Genomic DNA, 24,969 nt, shown 5'->3' with positions numbered 1-24,969 from the left:
CTCAGTCTGCAAATCAAAGAGGGTGAGAGCTGTAGAGCAAAAGTAGATGGTGCTGCCTGAGCACTGCAGCCCACGGTGCTGCCTCTGGCACCAGTGCCGCTACCTGAGACCCGCCCGGACAATCCTCGGGCGGCTGGGTGCTAACTCTGTGCACAGCTCTACCTCCTCACACACAGCAGGAACCTGCGTGCTGTCTCATCTCACAGCAGCCACTTCTGCCAAAACTCAGCAGAGCGATGGGAAACAGCTTCTCACCCACAAGCTGAGATGAATCAGGAGGGATGGCTGTGCTATATATACAGAACCCACTCAGCCGAAACAAGTGAGAGTAGGGAAAGGATTTAAATCCTGGCAGGGTGGATATTTTTGTCTCTGCATAAAATGAAGTATTTATAGCATCTACTGACACAATTTTTATTTACTGCAATTGAAGCCATTGTTCAAACCTTTTTTTTTTTTTTTTTTTTTTTTCTTTCCCCCTCCGGAGCCAGCAAAATGGAGTTTTGGAGAACTAGAGGACATGGTATCTTTCCAAAATCAAACCTAAATTCTGCTGAAGAGAGGGAGGAGGGATTTTCCATCTATGACCATAATGTCAGAGAACAGACTGCTCTTAACAGTCTCCTCTATCAATACAATTGAACACAGTTATTATCACCATAAGCTGCTGTGTAATTACCATTGTTCCCTAAAGAGTTCCTGTTTCTTTGCTATTTAATTATGTGCATCATTTCAGCATAACTATGCAATTTACTCATGTCATTTGGAAGGAAATGTTTTGGGCAGTGTCATATCACGAGAATGTCATAGCCAGGGCGTGGCTGCTGGAAAAGTATACAAAGTCATTTCTTGATCTCTTACCACTTTCTTCTGGATTAATCATACACACATAGTAGTTCATATGTTGGTCAAGGAAGATGCCTGAAATAGTTGTGGATGTCCTTTTAGTGCCAATAGAAGTGGGAAAGTAAAGATGTTTGGTAATTTTTTCTCCTTGGATCCAGCTTCAGTATGTATATTTGTTTATTGCCAATGTAAGAGCCTTCTTCTAGGGAATATTTCTAAATAAATCTTGATTCTGGGGAATCACTGCTTAACTCTTGTCTTTGTTTTGCTGAGCACAGTTTTCATGTAACAGCCATAATTGTAGGGTCATATAGCTTTTAACTTTTGATTAAGGATTTATTGTACTTTAAAAAGGGAAAAAAATGTGATATGCAACAGCTCCTGTAATTTCTGAGCCAGAAGATTTTCCTGTGGTATTTCTTTTCATTTTCCTGCATTATGAGTTTATCAACACACTCCTAAAACTCTGTTCTAAGGGAAGTTCACTGTTTTAGGCATGTTCAAATGAACATCTTAGCATTATTCTAAGAAAGAGGGGACAAGTAAAGGCCCCACTGGCCAAGACATTCCTAGGGGGAGATGTGAGACACATGCACTGCAGCAGGCATGTCTGGCAGCAGTCAGATGAGAGGCTCTCTGTAATAGGGGCAGGATTTATCCCGACCATACTTAGGGAGTCAAGTGTATTTGTACTTAGGCTTTGTAATATAAAATTTCCCTTTCTTGGTGTTGGAGGTTGGAAATGGGGCAGTTTCAAAACAAGATATAAAATGTCTGGATTTTGGAAATGAGCAGTTTAGTAAAAATTCTGATGTGGAAAGGGCAAGAGCCATGGTAAAAGGTGGACTGTCACTGTCAGTCAGTCATCAGTTCCTGGCATGGGAGGCTGGAAAGCAGGAGCATTGAGATTATACCTTGAAAAAAGTGACATTTCATTATTAGAATCATAGACTCATTTAGGTTGGAAAAGACCTCTTGAGATCATTGAGTCCAGCTGCTAAGCCAGAACTTCCCAAGTCTACCACTAAACAATGTCCCTTGTCCACAAGTCTTCTTTTTCAGCATGCACCATGTCCTGGGATGCATATTACTGAAGGGTGTTTAAGTATGTATAAGCATATTTTATAATGAAATAGTAACAAAATGAATATACTGAGGGGACTGGATGATATCAGCATGTGCCTGAAATACAATATTCTGTTAGTGATGAGCTGGAAGCCTTGCTTTGTGTAAAGTTCTTAATGAGTGCTAGAGCAGAACCAATCAAGGAGCAAGGACAAGGTGTGATGGATGTAAAAGATGTATTTATATATTCATGATAAGAAATCCATCAAAAAATCCTAGAGAATTGCACATTGCAAACATGATGACACGTTTCCCTAAAAAAATAGATAACAGTCCCCAGCAAGAAACAAAATGCTAGCAAAATATTCTTATTGAAAGTAGTAACAAATCTTACAGAAGTATCTTAAAAATAATTTGTAAAATCTTAGAATATTCAAAAGAAGATGCATGCTTTTTAGCTTGGTTTTAGTATATGTATGGGTGGAGTTTCTCCCATATGGAAAAGAGACACCTTTGAAAACAGCATTGCAATAATGATTCTATTCAGTATTTAAAAGGAAACTCATAAAAGTCACCTTTGTGAAGGACCATTAATTGTATATTGTATAGATAAAATTAATCTGAAAGAGATGCATGTACTTCAGTTTCATTGTAATCTTCTTTTCACAGAGTTTGAAATCATGAATTGAAATGTAGTATTTACTGAGATGGAGGATAGTATCCAGAAGAGAAGTGCAAAAAAGGATGTTCAGTTTTAACATTTATCTTACTATACTATCATGAGGAAATCTGAGTACTCTGAAATAGAGTGCTCTCTGAATAGTAGAGATAATTAATTTGATCCAGAAGTTCTGATGATGCATTTATTATTCAAAATATTCTCTTCTATATTAACTCTTAGGTATTCAGTTTAGTCACATAATCTACCAGGCCAAATGTGGTAAGAGAGAAAGTCTTATGTCAGAATTATTCAATCTCTCTTCTTTCTCTGTAACAGGCATTTTTAGTTCTCTGAATGATGGCATTGCAGTGCACAATTCCTTTTGAGATAATGGCTGAACAGAAGATAACCATTTGGTTTTTCATCTATCATCTTATTACACCCTGTTTTGCCTACTCCCTGGCAGGTAAGATGATCTTCTGTGTTAATTCATTAAAGCAACTGTTGTTAGTTTCATATGTTTCAAGGACAAGTAGAATGTTTATATTTGTATGGTTTTAATTTATTTGTGCAGATACAGCATATTACTAAATGTGAACAAAGAAACTGGCGGGAAACATATTTATTAGAATGGCTGCCATAATAAAAATTTGAAAAAAGACAGATCTGAACTTTAAATTTGGTTTTGCCTAATTTGATATAAGGGAATGAAATCTTTCTCTCAATTGTCTATTGTGCACAGATGATCAAAATGTTTAGAATAATGAAAAACAAAATTCTGTGTTATTGACACCATCTAGAATTCATAATTTTCCAGAAGCCTAGTGTAGTGGTAGTTTTCATAATACAGTGGGGAAGTTCTGCATGTTCTGACTTCAGTTTTTTATTAAAAATTATAAAATTTTCCATAAATAGATGTGAGGCCACAAATAATATTCTAGAGTCATAGTTCTAGCATCTGCATTTAGAGAAATGTTTGCAATTGAAATTTTCATTCCGTTTTAAGAGATAGAGGGAGGTCTGTGAAAAGGCAAGATTGCAACTGTTCCAAACAGCTTCGAGATTTGCAAAGCTTGTTTCAGATTTCCCTACCAATTTAAATGAATGCTGGGTTTTGGTTGCTGGGATGAATTTTACTGTTAGCATAAACAGAGCATGCACAAAATATCAACCGATATTTGAAAAGTGCAAGATTGTGTACTAATGTTTTTGTTCATTTCAAGATAGGCTTTAGAGCCTTCCCTACTTTGAGGGCCACAGACTTCTTGATCTGGCATATAGTTTCAGGCATTGCCTCAATTTCACTACCATAAGACCATATTCCTTACTATTGAGTCAAAAAATCTGATTTATAATGTGATTGAGGCTCATAGCCCTTAAGAAATTAGTCCAGAGCTTGCAGAATAATTTCTGATGTATCAGGAACGTTAATTTATTCTATGGTTTTGAATGCTGTTCTTTACTCTGTATCTGAGTTTGATGGAGGATTTACTGATGCCTAATAAAAATCAATACCTTCACAATATATTTGCTGTGTGTTTCAAGAGCTTTGTTCAGATATGAGGCTTGCTGATAGCACCAAAATTAAAACTTTCAGTTCACCACTTTCATTCAATACTGGGCTTTTCCTGAAAGAATATATATGATAAAAAAAAAAAGACTGTGAAGTGCTATCAGTAATGTTACACACATGATTTTTCTCCAGACCTGTTGACATCAAACAAAAAAATCAGCTGCAGTAGCCAAACAAGTGCTGGACAGGGGTAGATAAAAGGGTTGAGTAAATCAGGGAGAACAAATGTTCAGGTAATTTCTTGACAGGCAAGATCAAATGATTAATGTTATTTTGTATTCTGCACATCACTATTGTGCCCATTAGCAAAAAAAAAAAAAATCCTTGTCACCAAAATGTAGCTGCTGGCAAGTGCCTGAGAATGGCTTTGGAAGGTTGTGTGCTGTGAAGGTGACAACTAAGTGACATAGGAAGAGCAAAGTGGGCTATCATGGCACTGAGTGCAGCGTGAGTACACACTGACACTGTCATAGCAAGACTTGTTTGATCTCTCACTGGACTGTTCTGGCAGCCTTAGAGTCCCACAACAAGATAGGAGCCATTGCTGTGAAGGATTGTGAAACCAGGGCAGGCTCTAATAGTGCTGTTACTGTTCAAAGAAATATCCTAACTTATCTTCTTGTATGGAATAAATACTTGCTTGCATTTTCCATCAAAAGCCAAAGTTAAGACCTGTGACCATCTCTAAAGGCATGGCACCACCCTCCAATGTGGAAGATTCCTAGTTTTATATAATCAGAGGATGTTTATTACTGCAAGGCTGAGTAGTGCACATGCTGTCTGCTCCTGGACCTGCTCTACTTCACATAAATCATTAAATAACCTTTTGAGTGGAGAGAAAATCTTCTTCTATCATCTAGAGTTTATGGTGCCTATCTAGGTTATGTAAATCTGGTGTTTCAGTCTTTGCTCAGGCCCAGCACTTGAATCTTGCTGGAGGGTTTCTCATTTCAAATGGGTGTGAGAGCTGCTGGCAGTTAGTCTTAGCAAATTCTCCTTTTGGATATATTTCTGGGCAATGAAAATACCATTGTATCCAGAAAATACGTGTCTGCAGAAACCAAGATGAAATTTAACAGGTTGCTTGGAAGTGTTCCCAGTGTGGTTAAAAAGTAAAAAATACTGAAGGGAAAGAAGAAGCACAAGTAGAGTGATCAGGTAAAGTTCTAGTTCTTCCACACACGTTATTGCCAAGGGGAATGCTGGCAGTGTCAACAGTAATGGAGGATGTGTAAATTTGGGATGGTTTTTGAGTAAAGATCATGAGTTATTTAAATAGCAAGACAGACTATGTTCCAGAGTGAAGAGACAAGTTAACCGGAAGCAGATGTTGAAAGCAGAGTATTTAAGAAGTTGTTTCAGCACCTTTTAGCAAAACACACTTTGTCTGGAAGTATATTTGTCTCCTCTTGCCTTCTGTGGTGCTGAATCCATAGTTCTAGGTGGCTCTGCTCTGTAAATTGCCTTTGGCAAACTTATCTGTTACTCTGTAGTCTAGATTTTTGCAATGCATGCTTCTTAAACAGAGCTACTGTTATATTAACTGCTCTGGACCCTGGAAACTGTTAGCTTGCAGATACATTGTTTTGAGATGTCTCCCTCTATGGGTGTCCCCAAGTTCAAAGATAGCAACCAAAAACCCTCAAAGTATTCAGAACTCATGTATTTGACTGAGTGTTGAGAGCTTTCAGATTTTAACAGCTGGAAGTATTTAGGGAACAGAGACCTAGCAACCTGAAGCTGCACTGACTTGAGATGTTCATAATTGGACCTGAAGTGATGACAGGTATTCTGAGACTCTAAAAGCTGAGGGGTGTTATTTGTTTTAATTTTTTTTTTCCTCTCTGTAGGAAGTTCTAAGAAAATCTAGAAGTACAAAGTGAAATACATATATTTTTAGAAATTTAGAGTTTTCTTTGGAGTAAACACCTTGATTTTTTTTAGCCAGTTCTATTTTGTTGAATGTGCACTTACTTAACTGAAGGGAAGCAAAGAATTTATGAAACAGTGCATTAGAGTCATAGGCAGAGATGATCTTCTGCAATGAGACAGGAGCAGTATTTATTTTCCAGGTAAATTAGTCCTTGAAATGTAGTCTTGCAGATATAAACTGTGAAAAAGCCATGAATAATTCGGTCTTCCACTTATTGATAGAACAGACAGTTGTTACAAGGGTTGCTTTTCAGAGTGCACTTTGAGTAGTGCAAGGCAAATGAGAACAGCAAATCACTCCTCAGGGAACATGTCAGTAATTGTCAGTCCACTGCCAAAAAAATTATTTCATGCCTATTAGTGATAATATTTGACTCTTCTCCACTTCCCCCTGACATTTCTCCAACGCACTTCCAAGTTGCTTTTGACTCCCCATTAGCTCCATGTCCTGTTGCTAAGTCTAAATTTCAAACTTTTTTGTCATCTTCTACTTCCCATATAAATCAGTGAGCTAAAGTGTATCTTCACATCGGGTACCAATCTATAACCAAAAGAATTAAGACTTTTTTTCAGCTACTGCTTGTTTTGTTCTTCCAAAAGACTAATCAAAAGCTGAAAAGACTCTGGATTTTACTATGCTTAATGAATGGTAGATTACATTTGGCTATGAAAGGAATCAATAGTGAAAAATGTCCCTCTGTTTATTTCTTTCTCATAAAACTTCTTCTTTTTACATGCAGCTCTTCATAGTACGAACTATCCGGCTCTTTAGTGTCCTCACTGGCACATAGGAAATAGATTCTCTTGCTCCCTTGGGTCCAGAAAAATAGAGGCAACCTTCCCAAAGACAATCTTAGTCTTTCATATAATATGAAGTGGGAGTGCTGGAGTGGTTACCTTTTCTGCTTGAGTGCTGACTGGCTCTTGAAAAATGATTTCCCTTTAGTGTCTTGATGACTTACACTTATGATGTACCCTCTCTTCTCCATCATGGTGATGCCACATTAAGAATTTTTTCAACATGAGCACGTTATTGCTTCAGCACATAAGCTTCCCGTGAATGCCAAGTACAACTTTTCCCACATGACTGAGAGAAGTAAAGAAAACAATCAAGCCTCCAAACCTTAAATTATTAATGCTTGGGCATTTTCCAGAACAGTAGGTTCAAAAAGGTATTTCTGAACTGAGGTCTAGGATCTACATTATTTAAAGCTTTTTATCACAGCATATGGAATTATTCACATTTTCTAAAGAGAGAATAATTTTCTTAAAAAAAAAAAAAGGGGGATGGATATACTTAGTACCTGTTTACCTTGTCTGTCCTGTTGCTTGGATCTTAGAAGACCAATTTGTGCTACTGCTGAGTGTCTGAAATTAGTAAATAAATAATCATAAAGTGTTTGGTGATCACAGTGCTCAGAAATGTGGAAGTGCCCTGTTTATGTTTTTGGATGCCTGGTAGAGATACTTTGGCTCATTCCCAGACTATCTTGTTTCTGAGCATGAGCTTCTCAGACACGAGTGGGTCCTCATTTCTCTGACATATTGAAAACAGTACAAGATCTACTTCTAACTATCAAATGGCTTCTGGTATTGCAAGGCTAATGCAGAGCCTAAAAACTTGTTAAACTGATAATGAATGGCTCCAAGGCTCTTGCATTCAGCATCCTTTAGCACTCAAGGTTAATCTGGCCATGCACCATGTCAACAGATCTTTGTCCCTCTCTCATGTTAAAATATGTAACTGGATACAACACTTTGGGGTAGATCAATACTCACACCCAGCCACTGTCTCGAGCAGCCACTTTTGGCAATGTTAAGTGCCAGGGAAATAGATAGGTGTACAGGAAGCAGAAAGAGAAGGAAAGACTCATTAGAAAATGTCAATTACAGAACAGATGACAGGGCCACCTTCCAGAGGGAAAGATTCTTATATAGGATCTGTAATCTCATCAGTTGAGAAAATATTTTCTTGACCTTTGCACAGACTTCTAATACTTTTTAGCACTATTGAAAGGTCTGGGTGTTCTTTTCAGAATTCACTGAAGAATGCCTCTAATAGTCAGGTGATAGCTTCTGCTCCAATTACAAAAAAAAAACAAAAAAACACCACAAGAAATATACCCAAAACATAGGACACTGTTTGAGAGGTCAGATGGTCCAGCCTCTTCTCTAAAGCAGGACTTAGACATAGGAATGTGGTCTTCATTGCATCCTCAGTTTGCCTAATACATCCATTTTCTTCGTCTTTCTCTACTTTTCTTTTTCATGTAGGCACAACTTCAGTGAGCTATTTCTTTTCCTTGTACTCTTACTGTTCCCTTCGTCACTCTCCAAACTTTGTCACACAGTCATGGTACTTCACTTAAAGTGTGAATATTTCTTGCAGATTTTTTCACAGCCCCTTTCTCTTCTCTTTTCTCCCATTTGCTCTTTCATATCACTGGTCCACGCTCACCTTGTGGCTGAGAATGAAAGGTTTATTGTTTGCCATATCTGAATTCAGTGTACACGTCTTATTCTGCTCAGAAAGACACCTGAAACTGGATTCATAATAGATTGCAGCAGAAATGCCTTTATAAAGCACATTTGATGGGTGTGAGAAGCAGGCATTCACTCAGTATAATTAATAGTTCTGGCAGCATTAAAAATTCATGCTGTGAAATGCCTAAGTGCTCTGTAACATCATTTGAGTCCTAAGGTGAAGAGTCAGCTGCATATGATATGGCTATTTGCTGCTAGAGGCTGTTATTCTGTATTCATATTTAAGAACTGCACAGAACATGCCATCAGGTTTCTGGCTTAGTCATTCCAGTCTCTGAGCAAGTACATGAATCTTGCCTTTTCAGTATGAAATTAGTTCTTATTTTGGTCTAGCAATATGTAGATTTTTATATTGTGTTGTGCTTTAAAATGTGAAGGAAAGCAAATAATTTTTCAAAATCTCTGCCTTTCTGGCTGCTCTTCTTCGCTTCTTTGAAATAATTCTCATTGCATGAATTAGTTTTTAAAAATTAAGTAACCTGACCTTATATCTCAGACCATAACAATGTCTTCTGTACCTGTTCCTGTCCTCAAGGGAAATGGTGACTTTTTACCCCAGATTTGAAGTCAAAAGGGAATTGCTTTTTATCTGTAAACAGTCTTCTTCTAGTGCTGTAATCCAGTGTTCATCTATGAATAGGGAATTTAGAAAAAATAAAAAAGATATCTGCAGAAAGTTTTATGTATATTTGATATTTTTACACTGGTATAATTCACATTCCTTAGGTATATCGAGAGACTCTGTCTTCTTTTATAGGTTTCCTAAAAAATGTCTAATTTAGTCTAAAATGTTTTATGACCAAACACAGGACTTTTAAGGGCCTGAGTACAAAGTCATAATTTGATTTGAAAACATTCATCTTTTACATGGCAAATTTACTGATCTGAGAAGATTTTTTAAATTACAGATGTAGCAAATTTCTATAGGCAGCACAGAAACTACTGAAAAATGTTAGAATTTTTCCATCCTTAACCATTGCTTTTGAGTTAAATTATTCAGCCATCTCTGAAGACCTTATTAGTTAAAACTACATTTGTTTTGTTTATTTCCCTTGTATTACAATATTCTTGCAGTCATTTTACAAGTCTCTGGCATCTCTAGGATTTGGAGCAAGGCTCTGAACTTGGATGGAAAGTGAACCTGTTAGCAGTCATGTACTGCTTTGTTCTCCCATGAATTTGCTTATAAGTGTCCATACCGTTATTTCAGTCTCAGCAGACACCTGTGAGAATTAGAAAATTGGGTTGTCTCTAAATTTTATCTGTGGGGAGCATCTCCTCACAGAGCCATTCTGTACCTAGAATGCATATTTGACATTTTCACAGGAAAAAACCCAGTTACATCCTGGATTTATTGTCCCTTAGTCTTGCTTCTTAGACCTCAGAGAGCAACCTTGTATGCTTGGAGGAGATAAAGGAGAAGGGACTGCAGCAGGGGTGGGCAGACCCTACCAACTTTACAACAGCATCCAAAAGATAAAGATTTAAAAATATAATTTGTGTTCGAACCTGTTTTACATTTATTCACCTTTAAGTGCTTGACTTTGCAAACTGAAGTTATTTTCAGTGTAGGACCTTTTCAAAATTGTATTTTGGAGTGTAGAAGCTAATACATACCTCAGCTTAAAAGGAAAGACAGGTGTGATCTGGAAGCAATGTAATTTTCAGCTTTAATACCCAACAGAAGGGGGTTTTTGTCTGATGTAGTAAAGATTCTTTCTAAATTCATAAAATCATTAGACATGATTAGGCTATAAGATGAGGAATAACTATGGGTAGTTGTTTTGGATGTGGGTCTTTTTGATCAGAATTTTTTGTTCTCTGTGAAGTAAGTTGGTTTCACTCTAAGGGGCATATCTTCAGTTCCTAATTATCTCCGCATTTGGCCTCAACAGTGACAAATAATTTCATCAGAGAACAAGGTAGTATTAAAGCAACAAAGTGTGATTTACATTGGTTCTCAGGAGGCAGTGAAGGACAAACAGCACTTTTGTTACCCATACTCCTCCAGTTTTGCTGAAGCACATAGAATTTAACTTTGAGTGACTCACTATTTTGCCTTCACATTTTGAATATGTGATGCAAATTCATCTTCAGTTTGACTGCTAGTTAAAAAGGGATTACTTTGAAACTCTATTCTGTTTTCAGAGGAAGGAAACAAAGGTTATGGACCTGTTTTTGAGGAGCAACCTATTGATACCATCTATCCAGAAGAATCTTCAGATGGACAAGTTTCAATGAACTGCAGAGCTCGAGCAGTTCCTTCTCCTACTTACAGGTAACATCTCCTGTTCTGATTTTCAGATCTTGCATATTTTATTCAGCAGCTATTTCAGATTGTGTTATTAAATGATTGACTGTCTTAAAAGGTTAGAGTGAAGTCTTCAAGGTGGGTAAAAATGGGGAGATACACAGTTTTTGAGTAAAACTTAACCTTGATTCGATTTAATAAAATGTCTAATGAGTGTTATAAACAGTACATTGTGTTAAATATTTTCAGCTTTTTAAAAAAATACTAATCCATATGAAAATTTAAAAAAAAATCTGTCCTTTAAAAAAATTAAGAGGCTATCTTTCCTGCTTAGGCTAAGCTTGACAGCTTTGAGTCGTTATTATTTTTTAATTCACAGTGGCGTTTTAAATTCTGTTTTGTTTTGAAAGGGGAAGTATTGATTGTCGAACCTGGGTATTCTACATCCCATGTTGCTTTTGCATCCACTGTGTTGCAGAGCAGTGATCAAGAATGTGTCAGCTATGCTACTGAAGACATGAAAAACTTCATTCTGAAAAACTATTCCACCTAGTTGTAATACAGATTCCCACATGACTTCTTGCACAATAATTAATTGTAGAAAGCTGTGCTTTGTTGTGCATTCATATGAGTTTGTCAGCCATCATCTGCTCATTGTGTAAAGAGAAATGTACTTAAGATTATCAGTATTAAGTCCCTGACTAAATTCCAACCTGATCTTTGGCAGAAAACTGCTGTCAATGTACTAAAGACAGGCACAATGTCTTGCTAGCAAAATAGATCCATTTCAGTAAATTACCCTGTGAGTTTATTGCTCTCACATGACATCTTTTAAGTGCAGGTTTATTGCTCCCACGTTACATTTTTTTGAGGGGATCTTTTTCTTTTTCTGAATGAAGCAGAGAAATGGGACTTCTGAGTTGCTTTAGAAAGTGCAGTTTATTTTTTTTTATCTTTTACACAGGCAGAAAGGGTAAGTTCATCTTACAGATGTTCACAGCATGGCTCAGAAGTCACAAGACCTATGGTTACAAGGCTCTTTAAGGATTTATTAACCAATAAAACAGTGCCAACAAAAATATTTACTCTATTAAACCAATACTAGGAAATTTCATTTAATTACAATGTGACCTTTCTTAGCCTTTTTTTCCTGTTTTGACACACAAACTTACGTTGCTGCACTCTAAAACTTTTTGTTCATTTTTTCTCTGTTTTAAACTCTAAAGCTAAACCTGTCTCAACTGTGTTTAATTTTAAGCTTTGGCTTACAGGCTCAATGCTCTGAGAATTCCTTATACTTTGAATTCCAACATATTTCAGTAAATTACTCTATGCCCTGCCCCCAGTACTCTCTTCTGTGTGTTCCCACACTGATTTCTGGAACAGAAAAACCAATCAAGTCTGCTGGCTACCTTTTAAATCTATTACAATATTGCGGTCAACTGTGTTATTACTCTGTCAAAACAGCTTATTTCATCTTCACTGCCACTTAAAAAATATGCTAACAGCTTGTCTACCTGTGCAGAACCACCATTTGAATATCATCCTGCTACTTGACATTTTATTGCACTTACCTCCTCTTGCCATGCTTGTAAAGTGTGGAGAGATTACATATGCTAAGATTTGACACCATTTGATGTACTTCCCCATCCCTTCCAGTTGGTCCAGAGACTCCCCCAACCCTGTCTACAAGACTGTAAACACACCATCCATAGATGATTACAGACTAAATGAATTTTGACATTCTTCTTTATCTGTTCTGGGCTCAGAAAAGTCTGAACTAGCAAAATCACTCAAAAGAATTGCATTGCACCTCCAGAGCCTCTCTGTCTAGGAAGAGATCTGACATTTAGCACTGAGAGGTGAGGTGATGATAATTGCAGTACAGAACAAGGACACTTTTCTTATTTTCTGACTCATTATTTTTAGTATACCTGTTATCTTTATCTCAGCCCTCTAACAGTTATTGAGCCAAAATTCTTCTATCTAGGAGGTAAATACTCCTTCCTGCCATTTTCATTGCAGGATGAGCTGTCCTCAGGAAATTTATACCTAGATATTTCTGAACAGAGGATATATTTATTTTTTCTAACAGAGACATATAGTATGTCTCACAGGACTGAAGTGATACCTCTAGAATTCTATAAGACCAAAATGATATTTGCTGCATCTTTAAAATTCTTCTATTTAATTAGATTTTTTAATTTTTTTTGGTTTTTTTTTTGTTTTGGTTTGGTTTTTTTTTGTTTGTTTGTTTTTTTTTGTTCATGCCACTCTTACTATTGTTTCTTTCTATGCCAATTGCAAGTTCCAGCTCCAGATGAGAACTCTGCATATTTTGGTACATCTTTAATAGTAAATGAACAGGTGGTGTGTGTGTTATCATTTTCAAAAACTAATGCCCAACCTCATCTTATGAAAAAAGAAAATATTGATGCAGAAATAATTTTATGATCTCTAAATATATTAAAGTTGCATCTTTGCTATTTGTGCATGGGAACCAGGCAGTTCCTTTCTAAGGTTGCAGGCTCCCTCTTGTGGGCACAGTAATAAACACGAATATAAATCATGAGTACTGGTAGCCACATTTCTTAAAATAAGTACACATCAGTCAGGACTGGGCTGCCAGTTTCTCTATTAATCCCTCAAGTGAAAATTGTGGCAATTTAGTGAATTGGTTGTGGGGTTTTACCATAACTAAGGGAAGAGTGTCCAGCAACTTACTGAAGTAGTAATAAGTAGGTCTTATATGAAGCATGCCACAGTTTTTGCACTGGCTTTACTGGCACATTGTTTTATAAAACATTTTCCTTATCTGCAGCAGGTTTACAGAAATTTCTCATTACCCCATACTTTAAAAGTGCAAAGGGAGTACATTTTTATCCTGTCTGGCCTTAGATATTTGTTTGAGATATGTTTGAAATCTGTGTGCTTGGTGAGTGGCTAGCTCATTCCCAGCCAGCTCAAGCATCTCTTACTGCTTGGCTAGCAACTATGTTTTAACAAACTGTGTCACATCTCTAAGAAGGAAGAACTGACACTGTTATGTTTAAGACCTCTGGAGTTCAAATCTGTGTCTCTTACTGAAGGAAAACTTAAAACTTGTATATAAATATATTAATAACTTTCTGCATAGTTTGTCAGAATTGATGAGTTATTTTTCACATCATATTTCTTACCAGGTTTGCTTTTTGAGGCCAAATCTTACATCTGGCTTTTCTTTTTGAATAGGTGGAAACTGAACAACTGGGATATTGATTTAACAAAGGAGCGCTACAGTATGGTGGGAGGCACACTTGTCATCAGTAATCCAGAGAAATCAAGGGATGCTGGAAAATATGTGTGTGTAGTGTCGAATGTCTTTGGAATTGTCAGAAGCAGTGAAGCCACTCTGAGTTTTGGATGTAAGCTGTTGTTTTTGTCAGAATATAGAAAAGCTATGGTTAGGTAGGAATGCCCAATCTTTTACACTGCAGTGTATTCTGCTAACATGTACAGTATCTGTATTACTCTGTGAAAACAGGATTTTAAGTGCCTTAGTCTGCAGAGATTGACACAAAATAAGTTTGTAAGCATTTTATATTCTTCAGCATTCAGCTGACATAACATAATAGCCTTACCAGTGAGTTATTGTTAAATTGTTAATTGAAGAGACTTATGGAGCCAGATCTGGAGATAATAATGTCCAGACACTTTTAAAATCATGGTAGGACCAGAGGGCAAATAGTCACAGAAGGAAGACTCGAGTGAGGGCATATGGTGATGAGGTGCAGTGCAAATACAACTGCAGGAGCAAGATACAGCTCCTGCTAGTAAAGTGTGCCCCGACTCCTAGGCTGCAATCAATAAACCCTGCTGGGGGAAATTTCTGTCAACTTCTGACAGTCATGAGCTAGTCTTGCGAAGACCTGCATATCATCAAATACATGAATTGTAAAAAACTGATGTACTAAATGAAGACTAAAGCAAAATTGTATGGACTTAAGACAGTGTTTGGGATTTTTTGTTTTATTTTGCCTTAAGTTACCTTCTCCCTAGATATATTTTATCATCAGAGAGCAAAAAAAGGAATCCCAAAAAAAAGAACCCACTCTAACTGGGTCCATTCACAAAGCCCTGGGTGCCCTGACACTAAGGATTTGGTGCCCCTCCATAAGTCCTTGCTGTAGAAGGTCAGACACATAGTGAAAAGTTCAGCTTTCTAATAGTACTTGTGAGACTGTGGGACCACAAATATTAGGAAAAGTCAGAAGCTATAATGAGCTGAGGGATCATATCATCATTGATACAGTCTTAGTCTGTGTTCACCCAGTGTATTTCTAGAAAAAAAAAATTGAAGGCCAGGTTGTTGGAATAAAACCCACGTTCTCTAATATACTTCATCAATTAGTCTATCTGAGAATACTGTACATACTTTTTAGATCCAGTGCCTTAAAATTCATTAAAATATTTTAAACCTAGCTACTTTAAGAGATAAAGTCTGCATTGCTTATTTCTTTCCCCTGGCATTTATAATTATGATGACAAAAATAACTTAAAAAATACATTTGGTAATGACAAATAAGTAAAACTGGCATTAGGGGTCAAGAACTTTCTATCTGCCATGTATTGATGTATTTCTGCAGTAATCTCTACAGGAGTGAAAGTAGTGATAATAATAAGAAGTTACTGTAGTTAAAATCCCTATTCTCCTCCCCTTGCTTTTTTAAAAACTAGATCTGGATCCCTTTCCACCTGAGGAACGTTATGAGGTTAAAGTACGGGAAGGTGTTGGAGCAGTGCTTCTTTGTGAGCCCCCTTACCACTACCCAGGTAATTCAGCTAAAAGTGATTAATTTTCAATATCCTAAGAGTAAAAAAATAAATCAGCATTTATTTCTGCAAGTTTCCTTTATGTTTACTTAAGCAGTAACTTTTGTGCAGGTTGAGAATCACCATTTAAGTTAGGTTTCTGTTTTGAATATATTTGTTATTGACCGTATGTAGACCATTCATTCCACCTAGTAAAGTCACCTCAGCTTCTATGATCATGAGCTTCTGTTAAAATCATGGAGTAGCAGAAGCACCCCTAGAAATTAGGTTATTTTTTCTCTGGAAGTGACTTTCTTTTATCATTAGCTACTGAAGATCTCTGCAGGGATTATACCTGTAATCTCCAGCATATGGAGTTCCATCCTGAGGGATGAAATGTTAGTGTATTTTCTACCTTGTAAAATGGAATAATGATGTCTAAGCACTGGAAAGAACTGAAGAATGGAGACATATTGCTAGTTAAAATATTCTAAGGTTTTGTTTAAATCACAAGACTGGTTCCCAGCTTCTCAGTTGCATAAGGTCAAGATCCAGCTGCCTCTTTCATCCCATCCCACTCCAGTTCCTGTGGGATGGTTGTGCCCAGGGCAAGGTGTGCACAGTGTAGCCAGGTCCCCAGTAACCTGTACTGCCAGCAGCAGTGCCCCAGTGTTCAGTGTAGACACTGTAACCTAGAAATCAGACTCAAGTGATTTATATGCAGACAGTATTCTGTGGTTTAAATAGCTGATAGTGTTGGGTTTAATATTGACTAAAATATTTTCCTCCAGATGACCTCAGTTATCGCTGGCTTCTAAATGAGTTCCCAGTGTTCATTGCTTTGGACAAACGACGTTTTGTGTCACAGACGAATGGCAACCTCTACATTGCAAATGTGGAAGCATCAGATAAGGGCAATTATTCATGTTTTGTGTCCAGCCCTTCGATAACAAAGAGTGTATTCAGTAAATTTATTCCACTTATTCCACAATCTGATCGTAAGTATTTATTGGAAATACCATGGACAGCATTTTAACTGTATTATAATTTTGCAAATTCATAACTACTTTCATTTCTGTAAGGAGAATTATAATGACTACTGCACAATGTTACTTGGTGCTTCAGATGCAGATTTACAAATCATTCCCATCCACAGTGAAAACTTTGTGAAAGAAATCTTCATGGATTAATTCACAAACTTCCTTTCAAATGATTGAGAACAGAGTTCTTATCCCCAGAATCCCCATCTCTTTTATGTGATAAGCCCCTAATCTCATCCCAAAATCTTCAATATCTTTTCTAGTCTTGGCATTGGTTCAAAGGAGTATGACTGTAAAGCAGAAACTTCATGTAAGTGTTGATGAACAGCTTCAGGATTTACTTTTTTTCCCCCAGAAAATCCCCTATTAAAGAGGAAAGTCCTTTTCCCTTGATGTAGCTTCCTATCCAGTGGTGGCTTAAGAGCTTTGTGTCTCACGGTCAATCTCTTAAACTGCCTCTTTGGCTTTGTGTTGCTGGATTATTTGCCACTATTTCTTCAGGAGAACTGCATGTTTTCCAAATTCAAACCAAGTTCCCTTTTGCCACTTCAGGCTGTCAGTAACTAGATTCTCATAAACTTATAATCAAATTTTAAGCAATCCTTTTATCTGTACAATTTTCCATATTAATGGTTGAATTTGTATAATTTCAAGTTAGTCATCTTTGACCAAATATTCCAGTATTCACACTGACATCTTCATCTAGAACTGCTAGAGAGTTCCTACAGCGATTGCTAGCAGGGAGATTTGATTATATTTACATCCCTGTGTGCTCATTAAAATGTAGATATGCTTGCTCTAGCTCCTTCCTACCCTTATTGAGATAAAATTGAGCTTAAATTCAAAATAATTTGAAGTATTCTATCCAGTAAAAAACACCAAGTCAAGTTTTTGTCTACCCACACAGCTTCAAATGCAATTAGAAATTCTGTAAAAAAAATGTTAGGATTTGTCATCCAGAGAAAGATAACTAGTTGCTGAGTAAAACAATTCTAGTAAAAGTTCAGTGCTTAGTCAGACTTTATTAACTGACAGGCTGTTTATGCAGTGTAAAGAAGAATTTTGTCTGGAATTCTAAGTAAAATTTTACTCAACTGTGGAAATTTTAATAGCTGTATAACTTTCTGATGTGCCTTTTCTTAGAATCTTTTTTTTTCATATTAGGAGCAAAAGTATATCCTGCTGATATCAAGGTGAAGTTCAAGGACACATATGCTCTCCTGGGGCAAAATGTGACACTGGAGTGTTTTGCTCTTGGAAAGTAAGTGTGTTTTAAAGTTATTGTACAGCACGAATTGCTTTCATATTTCAGGGAATGAAAATACATATTTCATGATCAAATGCTCTTTTTGTAGTCTGCAATTTAACCGCCAGTTGTTGAACACGCTGATTTGTACTTTACTGTACCTTTTCAAGTCCGGTTCCTGAGCTCAGATGGAGTAAATACCTTGAACCCTTGCCAGCCTCTGCTGAGATAAGCATGTCTGGTGCAGTTCTTAAGATCTTCAATATTCAGTATGAAGATGAAGGACTTTATGAGTGTGAAGCTGAGAACTATAAAGGAAAAGATAAACATCAAGCAAGAGTCTATGTACAAGGTAGGAAGAACAGTTTTGTTCTTGATGATCTGTGTTGCTTTCACTTATGTTGGAAATATCTGTGTTTTCACATGATGTCAGTGCTGATTTGTACTATCATCCTCACACATTGCTGTTCAAGCTAATAGAGCAGCATCAAAATTCTTGCAATAAATGCCAGGCATGATATTTATGTAATAATTGATAAACTACTCAATTTGTCTGGTTATGATTGCTGATACGCTTTGACAGTTCTGTGTTGATATACTCATGCAGAATGTAAATTAAATCAATTTATAGTACTTGAAGTGAAAGAACTTCTGGGAAGAAAAAGAGACCATTAGGTTTGTTAGGATTTCTTGTTTTCTAATTTCCTTGTGTTTTCTGTCTTAGTTCTCTGTCTTATTAGCTATGCACAGTTCTTTATTCATCTGCCCTCTGTCACTTCCCCTAATGCATTTGGTTAAATTAGGCAACTGAAAATTGTACTTTACTGCTGATAGTGAAATCATCCCGAGTAACTTGGCTTCTTGTCTGAGGTTTATGCCACAAAACCATGACATGAAAAGCTCATGCATAACATCTGAACCACCCTCAGGAGATTTATTTCTCTTTCATTGGCTGTACAGAAGATGTTCTGTGTTAAGAGCCTCAGTTAAGTGCTAGAACTTCAGTAGACCAAACTCAAAAATTAGTGTGGTAAAGTCATTACTGCTTTATAAGTAAACTAATAAATTGGTTTGTTTGCTTAGCAAAAGCAAATATGCTGCACCAGTCTCAATATTAACTTCTTACGTATACTCTTTGGACCAAGAGAATAATTTCTTGGAGATCCTTTCATTATGTACACAGTTTTGCACAAGTTAATGTAATTTAACTATCATTTTCACAGTGCTACTGAGTAATTTCAACACTGAATTTTCTACAAAACAATATTAGTTGTAATATCTTACACCTTCTGTCATTCAGGAGCCATTATCTTAATTCCATATTTTCTTCTCATAAAAAGTAGTTTGAAGCCTTTTTTAATCTAGGTTGTAAGACAAAAACTCCTTTCTTTTTTGTGCTGGTGCATTGCTGAGCTATCATCATTACTTTGATTTGCCTGTTTAGGTATAATGGAAAAAAGCAGTGAAATTAATACAACATAATACCAATATGTATGTGCTGTATTTACAATGCATCATGTATTTTATTCTGCAGCTGCTCCTGAGTGGGTAGAACATATCAATGACACAGAAAGAGATATAGGCAGTGACTTGTACTGGCCTTGTGTAGCTACAGGCAAGCCTATTCCAACAATTCGGTGGCTGAAGAATGGTGCCTCGGTGAGTGTATTGCTGTAGGTAACACAGGCTTGAATGGTTTCCTTATAAAAACAGTTTTTTGAAGCATGCATTATTAAAAAGATAAAGGAAAATTCCTTATAATGATCCAAATATTTGCTGATGACATTTGCACGAGGCAATAAAATCTACTTTTTAAAGTTTCATCTCAGTCTTTTCTTATTTCTTCAGGCTATTTAGTATTCACCTTTGAATTATGAACTTAACTTTTGACCACATATTTAGGAGGTGGATATCCCTTTTTCTCCTGGCCCATTTAAGTAAACGCTTTTCACTCTGGATAAAAAGCTTCTCTTAATCCTTTTTACCATATTAAACATGAATGTGTCTTTAAAAATACAAGACAAAATAGTCAGTGGAGATATGACAATAAAGATTATTTTTTAAATTATCAGTGGTCTTTCTATATCCTGTATTTTTTCACATTTTTTCTAGACAGACTGTTGCAAATGTTTAGATGATGTTTTAAAGAAATTTGTAGTAGTGTTTGATAATTTAATTCTATTGCATTGGATACTTGGTTTAAAAAAGTTGAATTTTATGTCCTGATTTTAGAATCATGTAATCATAGAATGGTTTGTGTTGGAAGATGCCTTAAAGATTGTTTAGTTCCAAACCTCTAGCCTGGGCAGGGGCATCATTCACTAGCCTTGGTTGCTCAGAACTCCATCTGGCCTGCCCTGGAATAATTCCAGGGATGGGACATCCACAGCTTCTCTGGGAAAAGCCTATTCAGGCATTTCAACAGTGTATTCAAAGTCTATTGCTGATACTATATGAAAAGCCATTTAAAAAACCCGAGAATATGAGGGCACAATGCAGTTCTGCATCTGCTGAGCTGTGGTGACTCTTATCTTGGCAATCAAACAAAAAAAGACAATGAAGCAGCTTGTTTTTTTTGACTGTATATCTTTAGAAAAGATATACATGATGTTGTAGGGAGAACAGGGATATCACCATCTGCTATATGGGGGTGGCTTAAACCAGGAAAAACAATGCTTTTGTCTAGCTTTCGTAGTTATTGCAAAAAATAATTTAACAAGTGAGTTACTTGCTGATCCCTACTGAATTTGGCTTCCACTAACAAAATCTGCATACTGGATTGCGGAGCACAGTGTGTAAGTCTCCAGTAGTACACCAGAAGATTATGCTGTGTGTTACTATGATGATAAGATGATTTCTAAATAGAAGGTAGCAGAAATATGTTAGTTGCCTTAAAAATATCATTTGCTTCTAAATCAGATAACTTGTAATTAGGCATTTCATTTAGCACACAACAAAGATGCTTTGTATAAAATCTGATTAAAATATTTTCACATAAAACAGTCAGAAAATGTTTCCTTTAATCTATTCTCTTTTCAGCTAAGTATTATTCTCTTAACCTTCCACTGAATCTGCTCCAATGTACTTTAGATACAGGAGTTAAAGCTTTCAGCTTGATTTTCCAAAAAAAATATGAATACATTAACATGATCTTTCAAAAAACTGGTTAACATTGATTTGTAATTTACAAAATGCCCCACTTTAGCTACCTTACTTTGATTGACTGTTTTTTTCTTTTTTTGCATTAAAACAAAGTAATAGAAAATAGTTTGTACTATCTCCCAGAGGAATCTGAAAAACTCCTACCTCACTGAGACTTGCTTTGACATTTTCCTGTTGGAAAATAATGTCACAACAGAAAGTACTGACCAGTGAGCATGGCATAACAAAGCTTATGTGCATAAAATTAATTTAATTCCTTGTTTCTTATTTCTGAATCAGTACTTTTTGCACTGATATTATAATGGGGACTTGAGAGTAAATTTGTCTACTGACACTCAACTAGGACTTTGCCAGAAACTTTATTAAATGACACTGAATCTTTTTTAAAAAAGGTGAACCCCATGTCACTGAAAAAGAAAAAAAAAAAGAAAAGAAGAATGTGGATGGGTGTGGATTTTTCAGCTTTTGTGGTTTATGTTAATATGTTGTTATTTTATTGATTCTGTGTTTTAGTTCCGGAAAGGTGAACTAAGAATGCAAAGTCTGACCTTTGACGATGCCGGCATGTACCAGTGTATAGCAGAAAATATGCACGGAATTATTTATGCAAATGCTGAACTGAAGATTGTGGGTCAGTGGGATTATTTCTCTGTTTACTATTTCAGAGTTGAGTAAGATAGCAGTTATTTTTGCAAGTACTGTTTGGTAACAGATTCCTGTGAGGATGAAGCTAAGAAGTCTAGGTGAGATGGGGTTTATTTGAGCTCTATAGCTGTTTTTTGACAAGCATTTGAGCATTTATCAACTTGTGGGGCATGTTTTCTGTTTGTATTTATGATGCTTGTTTCCTTCTGTTCCCCCTCAGAGTACTGAAGTTACATGAAACACACAGAGCTGCAGCCTACACTTTTAAGCTTGCAAAACTGCTTAAGAAGCATTTCCATTTTTGCTTACATATGATCACTCCTCTGTGAGGCAAAATCTACTTTTAAGAAACCATGTTGTCACTTACTTGGCCTTTGAAGCTCTTCATCTTCACTCTCCCCTTTGGTTTTGCTTTCTACAATCCCTTACACCAAAGTCAAAATGCTTGTATGCAATATAGCTGTGCCATTTGCTGGCTGGATGTAGTTATGAATCAATTATATTTTCCTGAGGGGCATCCTGTTGAAAGTTTGACTCAGATCTGGAGTACTCAGCCTTAAAATAATTTCTGATGTTTTTATGATTTTATTAGAGCAGACACACTGGCTGTATGACATATTTTTCTATATTTCCCTTTGGTAGTTGCTGTTCTTTCCAACTCACACTGCCTTCAGAGTTTCCCAGGAACTAAATTATTCTTAGTTTTCCCAACCCATTGCACAGCAATGCTTCATTCTACACTTTTCTTCCATTACTATGTACTCATTACACAAAATAAGCACTTTTTATATGTGCCTTTTCAAAATTCAGTGTTGGTAACATGTGGATATCGGTCAGAGTTTTGCTCTCTAATTCTGTAATTAAATAGCAGCCTTATTTCCTCAGGCTGTGCACACACTTGCTGGCATGATTGCCGATGGTGTGCCAAGATGCAAAAGAATTAAAAGCTTTTTTTCTTTTATTTGGTTTCAAATAAAGAGTAAATTAGTTAGCAAAGATCTGACCTCAGAGACATATGTGGTGCTTATGACAACCATATCTCAAAATGCTTGCACATCTGAGAGTGCACCTAAATCCAGCTGAACCTGCAGAAAACCACAAAAAATAAGAAGGACATAGTTTTAGTTTGTACAGCGGGTTAAAACCACTGAAAAGTAAACTCAGCTATTCTTTGGAATTATGATTGAGTGAGCAACTTGTTAAAGAAATTTATCTCCAGGAATCTGAATTTTATCAGGACTGATCAAAAGGCCTTTTGAAATGGAGGAACTTTCAGTGGACTTTGATCTTGTTAGATTAAACTCAGATGAAAGTTCAGAAATCAATAGAAAGAAACCTCTAGTGTAGCACAGCACAGAACTACGTAATGATTTTTCATGTTTCTTGTAGATCAGCATGTTCTTCCCAGTACATCTCTGTATCAATATTTTCTCACTAGTCTGAATAATGACATTTTTAAACAATTCAGTAGTTCTGTCATTTATTGTATGTTGCAAACAAATTTTCTTTTGCAGTAAAATCACTAACAGCAGTATTTGTGTTAATTTTTGCTTTCAGCTTCACCTCCTACTTTTGAACTGAATCCTATGAAGAAGAAAATCCTAGCAGCTAAAGGAGGGCGTGTAATCATTGAATGCAAGCCTAAAGCTGCTCCTAAGCCAAAATTCTCCTGGAGCAAAGGAACAGAATTGCTCGTAAATGGGAGTCGGTTAGTATTGACTGTTAATGAACACTTTGAGCCTTAAAAATATAACCTTGTGTATCTACCTGTCCTGTAGGATAATTTTCCATTTGGCAGACTTCAGGGACAGGGGAATGTGTAACTTCAGGAAAATAATATTCCAAAATGCAGTATGGATTCAAAGACCCGGCAGGGTATCCAACTTTACCCAGTCTAGTTTAAGAATGAATTATACCATAAAACTCTGAGAAAAATACTTGATTGACTACAACTGAATAGAAGTACATTCTCTTGCTCCAGCAATCTGAGACATCTAATCATGTCACAGCCTTTTAAAATATTTTTTACTGTATTTTTTCTACAGTAGTTAGATGTGAGCTCTCAAATTATGTTTGTGGTTTGTTCTTTCACTTACTATGGTTCTACAGGAAGCATTGCTTTCTAATACAGAATCTAATTTCTCTTAGTGTATTTCTGCACTTTCCATAGCATACGTATCTGGGATGATGGGAGCCTGGAAATTATCAATGTCACAAAGCTGGATGAAGGTCGCTACACCTGTTTTGCAGAAAATAACCGAGGAAAAGCCAATAGCACTGGTGTTCTAGAAATGACAGGTAAGCCTCAGAAATGCATTAGTTTGTTCTGGGTAGAATCCCTTAATTCAAAATGACTAATTTTTGTTCCAGCATTGCACTACTTTTTTAAGCTGTTCTACATCTTTCTAATTTAATTGCTCATTAACACTGAATAGATGCTTTTAAAGCAATTGCTCAATTTAAACTGGGTATGTTTATATCAGTTCTAACACTGTACCTCAATTCTCAGGGTTGATTTTTCCATAAGAGATTGCTAAACAAGATGCATTAAATTGACATTTTAATGTGTTCACTGTATTTGATAGCTGAGCACTCTGACTCAGCCTGACCAAGTAGAACTTTCCATTCATTAAAGAGACAAGTTTTAAAACATAGGAAATATTATAATTGAAACAAGAAATGCAACACAAGTCACGTGAGATTCATCATGTGTCTTCCTTCTACTTGAGATATAGTCAATGAATAAAAATATTGTAATGGGATTCAGAGATTTAAACAGCTGAACAGAAGTCAAGTATTTTAGGTGTAAAATGTTTGTTGTCTTCAGTTTGGTCCTTTGAAATGTAGTTGTATGAATAACATAAAAACTAGACTTTGAGGGAATAGTTATGAAGCCAAGCTTATATTTGAATAAATATTTATTTATTGGAATTTTCCATGTTTACCATTAATTTCACAGAAGCTACAAGGATTACTTTAGCTCCATTGAATGTTGATGTCACCGTTGGAGAGAATGCTACCATGCAATGCATTGCATCCCATGATCCCACGTTAGACCTGACATTTATTTGGTCTCTAAATGGCTTTGTAATAGATTTTGAGAAAGAACATGAACATTATGAACGGAATGTTATGGTAAGATGCTAGAGATCCTTATTTAATACATGAAAGCCTGGTTTCCTTTGTTGTGATTAGTTGCATTTTCTGTGTCAG

General features: G+C 36.3%; 1 protein-coding gene across 2 annotated transcripts in view; it reads left to right on the top strand.

The window, feature by feature from the left end:
* The window catches only part of CNTN1 (contactin 1), a 201,165-nt gene that overhangs the window by 126,638 nt on the left and 49,558 nt on the right, over positions 1–24,969 (top strand). For both annotated transcript variants that reach the window (XM_056481790.1, XM_056481791.1), the window contains 12 exons: positions 2,909–3,038; positions 10,770–10,899; positions 14,104–14,276; positions 15,589–15,684; positions 16,455–16,661; positions 17,868–17,964; positions 18,120–18,301; positions 19,484–19,608; positions 21,625–21,742; positions 23,314–23,464; positions 23,927–24,054; positions 24,716–24,891. In XM_056481790.1, the coding sequence (XP_056337765.1) occupies positions 2,927–3,038; positions 10,770–10,899; positions 14,104–14,276; positions 15,589–15,684; positions 16,455–16,661; positions 17,868–17,964; positions 18,120–18,301; positions 19,484–19,608; positions 21,625–21,742; positions 23,314–23,464; positions 23,927–24,054; positions 24,716–24,891 (1,695 nt within the window). In that variant the 5' untranslated portion in view covers positions 2,909–2,926. The remainder of the gene's footprint in view (positions 1–2,908; positions 3,039–10,769; positions 10,900–14,103; positions 14,277–15,588; positions 15,685–16,454; positions 16,662–17,867; positions 17,965–18,119; positions 18,302–19,483; positions 19,609–21,624; positions 21,743–23,313; positions 23,465–23,926; positions 24,055–24,715; positions 24,892–24,969) is intronic.

This window comes from Oenanthe melanoleuca, chromosome 1A, assembly GCF_029582105.1.
Source record: "Oenanthe melanoleuca isolate GR-GAL-2019-014 chromosome 1A, OMel1.0, whole genome shotgun sequence".
NCBI lineage: Eukaryota > Metazoa > Chordata > Aves > Passeriformes > Muscicapidae > Oenanthe > Oenanthe melanoleuca.
Note: the sequence above shows the minus strand (reverse complement) of the source record. Positions and strands in the feature narration are given on the sequence as shown.